Source organism: Staurois parvus, unplaced genomic scaffold (assembly GCF_062004578.1).
Source record: "Staurois parvus isolate SC_StPar_1 unplaced genomic scaffold, SC_StPar_1.0 ptg000362l, whole genome shotgun sequence".
Taxonomy (NCBI): Eukaryota; Metazoa; Chordata; class Amphibia; order Anura; family Ranidae; genus Staurois; species Staurois parvus.
In genome coordinates this window covers 380,253-393,677 of record NW_028318158.1, presented here as the reverse complement: position 1 = coordinate 393,677, position 13,425 = coordinate 380,253, and the positions used below count along the sequence as shown (strand labels likewise).

The 13,425-nt window shown below is 43.6% G+C and overlaps 2 protein-coding genes across 2 annotated transcripts in view; one reads left to right on the top strand and one right to left on the bottom strand.

Annotated features, from left to right (window-relative positions):
* The window catches only part of SPATA17 (spermatogenesis associated 17), a 210,180-nt gene extending 202,696 nt beyond the window's left edge, over window positions 1-7,484 (bottom strand). Inside the window, exon 1 of the mRNA XM_089685004.1 lies at window positions 7,401-7,484. Coding sequence (XP_089541130.1) covers window positions 7,401-7,468 — 68 coding nt within the window. The 5' untranslated portion in view covers window positions 7,469-7,484. The remainder of the gene's footprint in view (window positions 1-7,400) is intronic.
* A 467-nt stretch (window positions 7,485-7,951) lies between these two features.
* Window positions 7,952-13,425, top strand: part of GPATCH2 (G-patch domain containing 2) — a 209,734-nt gene continuing 204,260 nt past the window's right edge. The window contains exon 1 of the mRNA XM_089685011.1: window positions 7,952-8,090. Within this exon, the coding sequence (XP_089541137.1) occupies window positions 8,041-8,090 (50 nt within the window). The 5' untranslated portion in view covers window positions 7,952-8,040. The remainder of the gene's footprint in view (window positions 8,091-13,425) is intronic.

The window sequence follows — 13,425 nt, the reverse complement described above, 5'->3', positions numbered from 1 at the left end:
GGCCAATTTTCAGGTTTCAGCGCTCTCACACTTTGAATGACAATTGCGCAGTCATGCAACACTGTACCCAAACTAAATTTTTATCATTTTGTTCACACAACTAGAGCTTTCTTTTGGTTGTATTTAATCACCACTGGGGTGTTTATTTATTGTTAAATTAACAATAAAACCTAGAAAATTTGAATTCTTTGGTGAAAATAACCCAAATCAGTATTTATTATTTAGTCTGTAGGAAAGTTATAGAGTTCACAAACTATGGTATATATCTGAAAATTGATCAATCCTGAAGTACTGACAGCCGATCTAATTTCTTGAGGCCCAAAAATGTCAGAACAGTACAGATATCCCCCAAATGACCCCTTTTTGCAAAGTAGACAGTCTGACGTATTTCCTAAGAGGCATAGCAAGTTTTCTGAAGTTGTAATTTTTTTGTCATAATGCTTCGGAAAATGAAGAAATGAAAAAAATTATTTTCAGAATTTTTTTTTTACATACTGTCACCAGTGCAGTACAGCGTCATCATAACAGGTGTGTCGGTGATCAGGGACACTGACTGATGACAGTATGAAAAAAAAAATTGATAATTGTTTTTCAATTTTTTTATTATTTTTTATTACTTTTTGTTCTCTTTTATTAAGATTTTTTTCCATATTACACTATAGCCAAAGTTGTAGAATGTTACCATAGTAATATTGTACTACTTTGGGGAAATGATCAGAATTTTTTTTTTTTTTACACAATTCGATTGCTTATAGCAAAGAATATCTTTGCTATAAGCAAGCATTTAACTGAATTAAATTGATTCATTCAGGTTTTTTTGTTGTGATTAGCTATGGCTAATCACATGACACAGATGGTCTGTGATTGACTCAGCCTGTGCATGTGATCACTGTGACCATTCACAGCTAGACACACTTGTACAGTTGCAAGAAAAAGTATGTGAACCCCTTGGGATTACGTGGAGTTTTGCATGAATTGGGCATAAAATGTGCTCTGAACGTCATCTAAGTCACAACAATAGAAGAACTCAGTCTGCTGAACATAATACTACACAAACATTAGATGTTGCCATGGTTTAATTGCACATAACATGTAAACATTCACAGTGCAGGGAGGAAAAAGTATGTGAGACCCTAGCTTAATGACTTCTCCCAGAGCTAATTGGAGCGAGGAGTGAGCCAACCTTGACTCCAATCAGTGTGATGTTATTGGATGTGTTGCTGACAGCTGTCCTGCCCTTAAAAAACACACACCTGTTTTGGGTTTACTGGTTTCAAGAAGCACTGTCTGATGAGAACCATGCCTCGCAGAAAAGAGCTCTCAGAAGACCTACGATCAAGAATTGTTGACTTGCATGAAGCTGGAAAGGGTTACAAAAGTATCTCCAAAAGCCTTGATGTTCCTGTGTCCACGGTAAGACAGACTGTCTACAAATGGAGAAAGTTTAGCACTATTGCTACTCTCCCTAGACGTGGTCATCCTGTAAAAATGACTGCAAGAGCACAGCGCAGAATGCTGTATGAGGTAAAGAAGAATCCCAGAGTGTCAGCTAAAGACCTACAGAAATCTCTGGCACATGCTAACATTTTTGTTGACACATCTACAATAAGGAAAACATTAAACAAGAATGGAGTACATGGGAGGACACCACGGAGGAAGCCATTGCTGTCCAAAAAGAATATTGCAGCACGTTTGAAGTTTGCAAAAGAGCACCTGGATGTTCCACAGCACTACTGGCAAAATATACTGTGGACAGATGAAACCAAGATTGAGTTGTTTGGGAAGAACACACAACACTATGTGTGGAGAAAAAAAGGCCCAGCACACCAACATCAAAACCTCATCCCCACTGTAAAACATGGCGGAGGGAGCATCATTGTTTGGGGCTGCTTTGCTGCCTCAGGGCCTGGACGGATTGTTGTCATTGATGGGAAAATGAATTCCAGAGTTTATCAAGACATTTTGCAGGAAAACGTACGACCATCTGTCTGCCAACTGAAGCTCCACAGAGGATGGGTGATGCAACAGGACAATGACCCAAAGCATACAAGTCATTCAACAAAACAATGGCTGCAACAGCACAGAATACGCCTTCTGGAGTGGCCCAGTCAGAGTCCTGACCTCAACCCCATTGAAATGCTGTGGCATGACCTTAAGAGAGCGATTCACACCAGACATCCCAAGAATATTGCTACACTGAAACAGTTTTGTGAAGAGGAGTGGTCCAAAATGACTCCAGATCGTTGTGCAGGTCTGATCTGCAACTACAGGAAACGTTTGGTTGAGGTTATTGCTGCCAAAGGAGGGTCAACCAGTTTTTAAGTCCAAAGGTTCACATACTTTTTCCTCCCTGCACTGTGAATGTTTACATGTTATGTGCAATTATACCGTGGAAACATCTAATGTTTGTGTAGTATTATGTTCAGCAGACTGTGTTCTTCTATTGTTGTGACTTAGATGACGTTCAGAGCACATTTTATGCCCAATTCATGCAAAACTCCACGGAATCCCAAGGGGTTCACATACTTTTTCTTGCAACTGTATACAATGCATGGCATGAAAGGAAGCATGATTGGTCACAGCAGGTCACATGATACAGGCAACGAGGCCTGTACACAGATCTGTCTTCGGCTGTGTCCAAAGTATACAGCCAGTGACAGATCTCGCCACAGCACGGCTCTGCGGACACACGCAAGGCGAGATCAGAGAAGGACGTAATAGGACGCCCTCCCGGATTGACGAGAGTCCTGCCTGGCCGTCATTTTACTATAGGCCGGGCGGGAAGGGGTTAAACATGTCCAGTAAAAATATGTTAAAAATCAAGTTTTGACATAAATTTAGGCCAAAATGTATTCTGCTACATGTCTTTGTTAAAAAAAAATCCCAATATGTGTAAATTAACTGGTGAAAGTTATAGCGTTTACAAATGGCGGTATACATACTGGAATTTTTTTTATTTTTTACTAGTAATGGCGGCAATCAGAGACTTATAGAGGGACTGCAGCGGGCATGCTGACACTGTGGGAACTGAGTTGGTGTCACTGACATCCCCGGGTGCACTAATACAGTGATCAGTGCTAATAAAAAGCACTGACACTGTAATAAAGGGTTAACTGTGTTCTGGTTCCCTATGGGGGCTGCGTGTGTGTACTTCACTGTGCAGGAGCCGACGGGAGAGATCTGTATTGTTTACATACAGGTCTCCCCACCCCCGGTCGGAGATACTTTGGAATCATCGGGTGCTGGCGAGTAATCACTGGCCGGGACCCGGTGATTGACAGCCGAGGCCATGAATGGCGGTCGCAGGTAGGGCGCGCGCACCCCCTGCCGGGTACTGCAAAATCACATATATATATGTAGTTTTGCGCACCCATGCCTCCCTGTAGCAGTATGTTGGCTATAGGGCGGCACGGAACTGGTTAATGGTAAGCTGACACCCTTTTAAAGCATCACCTATAGAGGATTTTGGGTACCATTGTGCACAATTTTAGGACTTCCAGTTGATCCCTCACCAGCCAGAAGAGGGATCAACACTATCAGTGTGACTAGCCTTAAGGGGACCTCTGGATTTGTCGTGGTGTTTCTGATGACCCACCGTGAATAGGACGCCCACCACTCGGTCTTCGATGGATGGGATACCTGGGATGATTATTTCTACATGTGCATAATCCATGCGTTTCTGGTGAGTGCGCATTGCTGTTATTTTCGAGGCAGTACATACTCCGGAAGTATATTCACCTTATCAGACAATACCGCGGATATTGCATAGACCTTTTTATATGTATATATATATTTTGTCTTCATCCATTTATTAATTCTTGAGCGCTGCACTGTTCTTTATTACATTGATATACGTAAATTTTAGGACTTGTTTGGTATCTATTTACTCAATACAACCCTATCTTTTTAATTTTACCAAAAAATTAATTGGACATAGCATTGTGTTTGTTTGCACTATAATTCATTTTAGTGTATTTTTCCTGAAAATGCAATAAATACCTGCACAAATATTGTATGACATAAAGAATTGATACCACCTTTTTATACTCTGGGGTCTCTGCTTTCAAAAAATATATACTTTTTGGGAGGTTTACAGTAATTTCTAGCAAAAAATTAAAAAACTTGCCCTGGTAGACAATTGGTGAAAGTATAACTGAAGGTAGGGTTGCACCGATACCAGGTATTTGCATGAGTAGGAAGGAGGAGGAGGAGATATAAGGAGTTCCAGGACCCCTGTAAACCAGCTTGGAGCACACACATGGGTGTAGGGTGGAAGTGATATCAGCTTAGAGGCAGACAGTCTATATATCTCCTCCAGCCCTGTGAGCACAGCCAGCACCCGTGGTTTAATATCATTGGTGGGTCCCGTGGGACAGGGTCGCTATGACCATGCAGATTTGGATTTGACACGCAAGATATGTACTTTTAACAAGTGAGTTATAACGTTTTTTAATAAACTGCCCATTGCTGCATGGCGCTCCCTGCAAAGCAGAGAGATAGACAACAACATGTCCCCTAGTAAAACACAACACAGTAAGCCCAAAGCTACAGCACACAATTAACCCTTTGATCACCCCAGATGTTAACCCCTTCCCGCTCAGTGCCATTAAGAAAGTGTCAGTGCTTTTTATTAGCACTGATCACTGTATTAGTATCACTAGAGATGTCAGTGGCAGTTAGTCAGTTCCCACCGAATGTCAGTTAGTGTCAGAATGCCCATCGCAGTCCCGCTATACAGTGCCTTGAAAAAGTATTCATACCCCTTGAAATTTTCGACATATTTTCATGTTACAACCAAAAACATAAATGTATTTTATTGGGATTTTATCTGATAGACCAACACAAAGTGGCACATAATTGTGAAGTGGAAGGAAAATGGTTTTCAAAATCTTTTACAAATAATTATCTGAAAAGTGTGACGTGCATTTGTATTCAGCCCCCCGAAGTCAATACTTTGTAGAACCACCTTTCACTGCAATTCCAGCTGCAAGTCTTTTTGGGGATGTCTCTACCAGCTTTGCACATCTAGAGAGTGACATTTATGCCCATTCTTCTTTGCAAAATAGCTCAAGTTCTGTCAGACTGGATGGGGAGCATCTGTGAACAGCATATTCCAAGTCTTGCCACAGATTCTCAATTAGATTTAGGTCTGGACTGTGACTGGGCCATTCTAACACATGAATATACTTTGATCTAAACCATTCCATTGTAGCTCTGGCTGTATGTTTAGGATTGTTGTCCTGCTGGAAGGTGAACGTCCGCCGCAGTCTCAGGTCTTTTGCAGACTCAAACAGGTTTTCTTCTAAGATTGTACTGTATTTGGCTCCATCCATCTTTCCATCAACTCTGACCAGCTTCCCTGTCCCTGCTGAAGAAGAGCATCCCCACAACATGATGTTGCCACCACTATGTTTCACGGTGGGGATGGTGTGTTCAGGGTGATGTGCAGTGTTAGTTTTCCGCCACACATAGCGTTATGCTTTAAGGCCAAAAAGTTCCGTTTTGGTCTCATCTGACCAGAGCACCTTCTTCCACATGTTTGCTGTGTCCCCCACATGGCTTCTCGCAAACGGGACTTCTTATGGCTTCTTTCAACAATGGCTTTCTTCTTGCCACTCTTCCATAAAGATTTGTGGAGTGCACGGCTAATAGTTGTCCTGTGGACAGATTCTCCCTCCTGAGCTGTGGATCTTTGCAGCTCCTCCATAGTTGCCATGGGCCTCTTGGCTGCTTCTCTGATTAATGCTCTCCTTGCCCGGCCTGTCAGTTTAGGTGGATGGCCATGTCTTGGTAGGTTTGCAGTTGTGCCATACTCTTCCCATTTTCAGGTGATGGATTGAACAGTGCTCCGTGAAATGTTCAAACCTTGGGATATTTTTATATAACCTAACCCTGCTTTAAACTTCTCCACAACTTTATACCTGACCTGTCTGGCGTGTTCCTTGGTCTTCATGATGCTGTTTGTTCACTAATGTTCTCTAACAAACCTCTGAGGGCTTCACAGAACAGCTATTTTTATATTGAGATTGAATTACACACAGGTGGACTCTAATCTACTAATTAGGTGACTTCTGAATGCAATTGGTTCCACTAGATTTTAGTTAGGGGTATCAAAGTAAAGAGGGCTGAATACAAATGCACACCACACTTTTCAGATATTTATTTGTAAAAAATTTTGAAAACCATTTCTCATTTTCCTTCCAATTTACAATTATGTGCAACTTTGTGTTGGTCTATCACATAAAACCCCAATAAATTACATTTACGTTTTTGGTTGTAACATGACAAAATGTGGAAAATGTCAAGGGGTATGAATACTTTTTCAAGGCACTGCTGATTGACGCCATTACTAGTATTAGTTTCTGATGATCTGATGCAGAGGTGATCAGATACCACCAAAAGAAAGATTTATTTGGGGGGAAGAAAATGGCATACATATTATGTACAGCGTTGCATGATCGCGCAATTGTCAGTTAAAGTAACGCTGTGGCTTATCACAAAAAATGGCCTGGTCATGAATTGGGGTAAATCTCCCGGAGGGCAAGTGGATACTGGATTCACACAGGAGCAGTGCATTCTCTGCAGTGCGATTTGAGTCCATTCCAGGGGCGGACTGACCATTTGAAAACTCGGGCACTGCCCGAGGGCCCGGGGTCAGTAGGGGGCCCCATGAGATGCCCTTGGTACCTTTTTCATAGGCTTTTTTGAGTTTGGGCAAGGACACGGGGGCCCCATGATCCCCTATTGCCCAGGGGCCCCATGAGTTGTCAGTCTGCTCCTGGTCCATTCATTTTGTGTGGGCTCAAATCGCACCACAAAGGTATCGGTACTTGTACTCGCTGGTAAAAAATTGGTATTGGTGCAACCCTAAGTAAAGGCAAAACTTTTCTTTTAGTTTTGGATAGAGTAGACATAGTTTAGAACCCATGTCATTATTTATTGCAGTTTGTACCCCTGTTAGGGAGATTCACCTTCTCTATATGTCCTATTTACCAATAGCAATGAAAGTTAAAGAAAATCTCAAATTTTGAGTTGTCACCAGAACAGGAATAGGGGGAAAATCTTCCAATAGGGACACTATTTCTGGTGACAACCTCACTTTGGAGGGATTTCCTCCAACTTCCTGTTTTGGCCATGGGACAGGAAGTGAAATTTCCCCAAAGGAACACAGATTAAAAAAATGACAGCGGTTATAATCCTTAATATCCAGAATGGGAAAAAATGTGTCTTTGGCTGTACTTAGTTTATTCAGTTGCTCCCTCTGGACTTTATTGGGCCCGCAGTGCATTATGGGAGTTCTGGCACTTTACAGAGTTTGCACTGTAATAACTCCGATAGAAGTTTTCTTCCTCCCGCTCCCCCCGCTAGTACCGGGAACTCTGGGAGCTCTGCTGGGTTACCTGCACCGCTGGAAATACTCTGGTATCAGACCGGACATTTCTCTCCGGAGCCTCTCCAGGGTGGCCATGTCCGCGTCTTCTGGACGCGTCTCCTGGGAGACCGAATGTACCACTCTGGACTAGGGGGAATAATATAAACATGTGCCTATCTTGTACAAATGTGACTTATTTCTTTAAAAATAATTACACTTTAGTTCATTATAATTTAAATTACATATGTTAAAAAGGTAAGGGGTATACTATACGGCTCAGGTTACTTTTGATTCTATTTGATCAGAATGGTGCATTCCAGCTTCCGCTCCCCTGCTCCGGATCGCAGAATCCAAGACGCGTCTCCATGGAGACGGAACTGTACCACTCATCGCGGGGGTGCATAGCAAAAATCTTGTTCATTTTCTCCCTAAATCAGTAAAAACACATTAGATTAAAAAATAAAAAAACAACTATAACTTGATTTCTGTATTCTGGTGTTTTTATTGCTAGATTTAAGCTCTTCGTTTCTTTATCAGTTGAAATGGTACGTTCCGACTTCCGCTCGCCTCTGCTCCGGGTCTTCGACGCTGCTCCGGAAGCGACATGGTGGCTCAGTCCGCTGCCCCGACTCGGCTGTGATCCTGGGGGGACCCTGTAAGCTTTGTTCATGGTTGGCGTGGCCAGGAAACACATCCGAGCCAATAAGGGAAGCAGCTGGTGAGTGATCGGCTGGCTGATGAAGTGTCCATGACATCACTGGGGTCCCCCACATAAACAGGGGCCCCCATTGGTATATTAGGGGCCCTTTGTGCAGACAGGGCCTCTCCTGCACCCTACAGAGGGAGACTCTTCTCTGGATCATCAGGGCTGTGTGTCCTCTGTAGGTTGAAGAGCCCATGGCCTGGTAGTAGTGAGAGCTGCCATTGCTGGCTTGTTATGAGAGGTGCAGGCCCTGTCCTCATCCCCATCCTCCTCCTCATTATTGTCTTCCTAATTCCCATCATCATCCTTCCCCATCATCCCCTCATCATTCTCCTCATCATCTCCCGCCTCCTCTTCTTCCTCATTCCATCATCATCCTTCTCATCCCCATCCTCTGCCTCATCCCATCATCTTCATCCTCCTTCACTGAGCAGGAACAAGCCTGTGCATAACAGGTGGCTTCTTGTGGGTCAGTGACCATATAGGAGCGGAGACCAGGATGGTGATGGCCGATCCGACAGCACACAGCTACGTACACCCATCACAAACATATATAGAAGCTGCCAAAGGATTTGTATCTTTGTCCACCCAGACCTGAGATGTATACTGCTCTGCTGAACAGTACAGCCTCATCTTAGAGGACAGTTTTTCTGTTCTGCAGTTCCATAGCACATAGGGTGGCCATACACAACACAATCTGATAGTACAATCTCTTTTAAAATAGGCGTTCAGTGAAAATGTAACAATGATCACTGCTGGCAGCTTTAGCCTCCAGCAGGTAGTTGCATGTAAAAAAATCCACCAGGCTGGTTGTACTGTGCTGGTTGAAAGATTGACTTCAATACAACCAGCTTGCCCATGGATGGATTGAATCGAAGCACAAAATGCATAAATAAAAGCATAAAAAATGAGTGTAGAAACCCCCCCCCCCCCCCCCAGAAAATACATCAAATGCAATCTGCATAGATGTGAAGCTAGCCTGACTGGTATCCCAATGGACTAAGGCTAGTGTTGCAGTGTGCTACTCTACTATGCACCATCATGCTTTGTGTTACCAATTCTGTGGCATGTTTTGGTGCGATGGCGGCCCATCATTCTCAGTGGGATGCAGTAATGCTCGACAACAACAGGGGATTTAGGGATATTTTAAAGTGGTAGTAAACTTGCCCTAAAGGAAAAAACATCTTTTCCATGCAAAGTAATTCATAATGTTCTAGTATGCATCTATATTAGCACATTATGAGAGACTTACCTTAGAACAAAGCACTCCAGCAGCACACTGTCCCGCTGACAGGGCTTCCATCTTCACCCGGTCTTCCTTCTGGGTTTGTGGGCTCTGGCCGCTTGATTGGCCAAGCCGAAATGACATCATGAGTGGGAGTCGTGGCCGTGGCACAGGGTTCTGAAGGAATGGCATGGGTATGCCGTTCCTTCAAAGTGCATGCACCGGTGACGTCATCGGCTGCAGAGACACTGAATATCTCCTAAACAATGCACATTTAGGAGATATTCCTTATACCTACAGGTAAGCTTTATTATAGGCTTTCCTATAGGTATATAGTGCCTTGAAAAAGTATTCATACCAATTGAAATTTTCCACATTTTGTCATATTAGAACCAAAAACGTAAATGTAGTTTATTGTGATTTTATATGATAGACCAACACAAAGTGGCACATCATTGTGAAGTGGAAGGAAAATGATCAATGGTTTTCAACATTTTTTACAACTATATGAAAAGTGTGGTGTGCATTTTGTTTACAGCCCCCTTTACTCTGATACCTCTAACTATAATCTAGTGGACCCAATTGCCTTCAGAAGTCACCTAAGTCCGCCTGTGTTTAATTTAATCTCAATATAAATACAGCTGTTCTGTGAAGCCCTTAGAGGTTTGTTAGAGAATATCAGTGAAGAAACAGCATCATGAAGGCCAAGGAACACATTAGATAGGTCAGGGATGAAGTTGTGGAGAAATTTAAAGCAGGGTTAGGTTATAAAAAATATTCCAAGGTTTAAACATCTCATGGAGCACTGTTCAATCCATCATCCGAAAATGAAGAGAGTATGGCACAACTGCAAACCTACCAAGACATGATCATCCACCTAAACTGACAGGCCGGGCAAGGAGAGCATTAATCAGAGAAGCAGCCAAGAGGCCCATGGCAACTCTGGATGAGCTTCGGAGATCCATAGCTCAGGTGGGAGAATCTGTCCACAGGACAACTATTAGTCGTGCACTCCACAAACCTGGCCTTTATGGAAGAGTGGCAAGAAGAAAGCCATTGTTGATAGCCATAAGAAGTCCTGTTTACAGTTTGCTTGAAGTCATGTGGGGGACACAGCAAACATGTGGAAGAAGGTGCTCTGGTCAGATGAGACCAAACTTGAATGTTTTGGCCTAAAAGCGAAACGCTATGTGTGGCGGAAAACTAACACTGCACATCACCATGAACACACCATCCCCACCGTGAAACGTGGTGGCAGCATCATATTGTGGAGATGCTTTTCTTCAGCAGGGACAGGGAAGCTGGTCAGAGTTGATGGGAAGATGGATGGAGCCAAATACAGGGCAATCTTAGAAGAAAACCTGTTAGAGTCTGCAAAAAACTTGAGACTGGGCGGAGGTTCACCTTCCAGCAGGACAACGACCCTAAACATACAGCCAGAGCTACAAGGGAATGGTTTGGATCAAAGCATATTCATGTGTTAGAATGGCCCAGTCACAGTCCAGACCTAAATCCAATTGAGAATCTGAGGCAAGACTTGAAAATTGCAGTTCACAAATGCTCTCCATCCAATCTGACAGAGCTTGAGCTATTCTGCAAAGAAGAATGGGCAAAAATGTCACTCTCTAGATGTGCAAAGCTGGTAGAGACATCCCCAAAAAGACTACAGCTGTAATTGCAGCGAAAGGTGGTTCTACAAAGTATTGAATACAAATGCACGCTACACTTTTCTTTATCATACTTCATGGTACACAGAGCAGGCCATAATAATGAATGTGGGTTATATGCCACCTACAGGTGAATGAACACTGGCTGATCAAATAGGAAGTCCTCTCACATATAACCCCTCCTACACAGGAAGTACTTTTTTGCCAGTGTCTGTAAGGTGGATGGTCATTGAACATGTGCTGCATGTGCTTTGTGAGCATACTGGGAGGTCTGGAATGATTTTACTGAGAGTCAAGGACCTCAATCGGATCCATTTGAAAAGTTGTTAGCTTCGTCATACGTAACCAAGGAGGATCTTGCATCAACCTTGGCAGGGTTAGAAGACAAGATTGCCGGAATGGTTGCATCAGTGGCTCAAGGGGGTAAGAAGTGGGAAAGATCCCCATCTTTGCACCCACCAGTCTTTGAACAAGAGTGGGTGGAACCTGAGGATGAATATGCGGTAGAGGATTTTGTATTGGGTCAGGCATGTGATTCTCTGTCAGAGGAGTCACAGCATAATAAGGGGGTTTCTGCTTCTCAAACATAGAGGTTATTAGTTAAGATCCTTACTGATATCGTCCGGTCAAGTTTCAAGTTACCCCCAGTGGAGGCATCTGATGTCTCTTATTCCTCTTTGGGCTCATTAAAGCCACCTCAAAGTACTCTGCATTTCTGGTGCACCCTCTTTTGGAGCAAGTTATGTATGATGACTGGAAGCACCCAGACAGTTTTTGTTCTGCCTAAAAGATTATCCCTTCTGTAAGCATTTAACTTGCCCGGTGGATAATGCACAGATGTTTAAGGATCCGGCGGATAAAAAAATCGCTCCTCAAGGCTTCTATTTCTCTGGCAAGGGCTGCCGCACATCCAGCGGTTGCTGCTATCGGTATCTGACAGAGTTTGAATGACCGTGTTAAACGGGTGGTTAAAAGACCATCTATTTTGGAGGAGGATATGGCTGTGGATTTGTCAGATTTACCACAGGTCTTGTGTTTTGCAGTTGATGCCCTTAAGGATTTGATTCAGCAGATCTATTGCATGGCCCTTATGTCGGTACACATGCACAGTGTCTTGTGGTTAAAGAGTTGGGCAGTGGAACTACTGTGCAAAAGATTGTTGGCGACTTTTCTTTTTCACCTGTTTGGGGAGGACCTAGACAAGTATATCCAGAAGATCCTGGGGGGAAAAAAAGCACGCTTTTACCTTTTAAGAGAAAGTCCAAACGCCCGACCTTTAAGGGGCCAGACACTTCGGTGGTTGGTGCTTTTTTCGTTAGGCAAGCATTTCGCCGTACACAGAGCTCTGTGTCTAGGGGAAAATTTCAAGGCCAGGCCAAAGAAAACCCTGGGTTCAGGAGCCTGCCAGGTCAGATTCTAACTCTGCTTCATTATGAAGAGGCATCCGCACTTGTGTGGGTGGGGGGAAGCTTTTGGTTTTTTCAGAGATCTGGAAAGAGCTTTTTAGGGCTAGGTCCAGAGGGAACCCTGGGTGCAGAAGCCTGCCAGGTCAGATTCTAACTCTGCTTCATTATGAAGAGGCGTCCCCGCTTGGGCGGGTGGGGGGCAGCTTTTGTTTTTTTTTGGAGATCTGGAAAGAGCTAATCCAGGACAAGTGGGTCACTTCTACAGTTGCTCAGGGGTACAGACTGAAGTATCGGGGAATTCCTCCTCCCCATTTCTTAAGGTCCAATGTATCCACGAATCCATTGAGAAGGAAATCTTTGTTTTAGGCACTTGACCGGCTGTTGTCCCAGGGCGTGATGGTGGAGGTTCCAGTGGATGAAAGGTTCCAGAAATTTTATTCAAACACATTCACAGTTCCAAAACCAAGTGGGGATGTAAGGCTTATTCTAGACTTAAAGTGGATGAACTGGTTCCTAAAGATTTGTTAATTTCGGATGGAGTCAGTCCAGTCAGTAGATGCAACTTTACAAGAGGGAGACTTTCTAGCATCCATAGACATCAAGGACGCATACCTGCATGTGCCAATTTTTCCAGCTCATCAAAAGTTTCTGCCACTTGCGATAGTCTACATTTCAAGTTTGTGGCATTACCTTTTGGGCTAGGCACGGCTCCTTGAGTGTTTACAAAGATTCTGGCTCCAGTTCTGGGGCTGCTCAGAACTTGGAGAATATAGATTTTGGGCTGTCTGGACAGTTTACTGCTCAGGGGTCAGTCTGGTCCAAGCCTGAGAAAAATGTGATCCTTGCGATTCATTCTGTGGAACACTTTAGCTTGGTGTTCAACTTCGAGAAGTCAGCCCTGGAGCCAGTACAGAGTCTGAAGTATTTGGAGTTGGTCCTAGACACTGTCCAGGCAAAGGTGTTTCTGCCTACAGGAAAGGGCCGCGCCCTGAGAGATCAGGTTTGGAGTTTGAGGAGCACGAAGTATCCTTCCATTTGTCTCTGCATGAGGT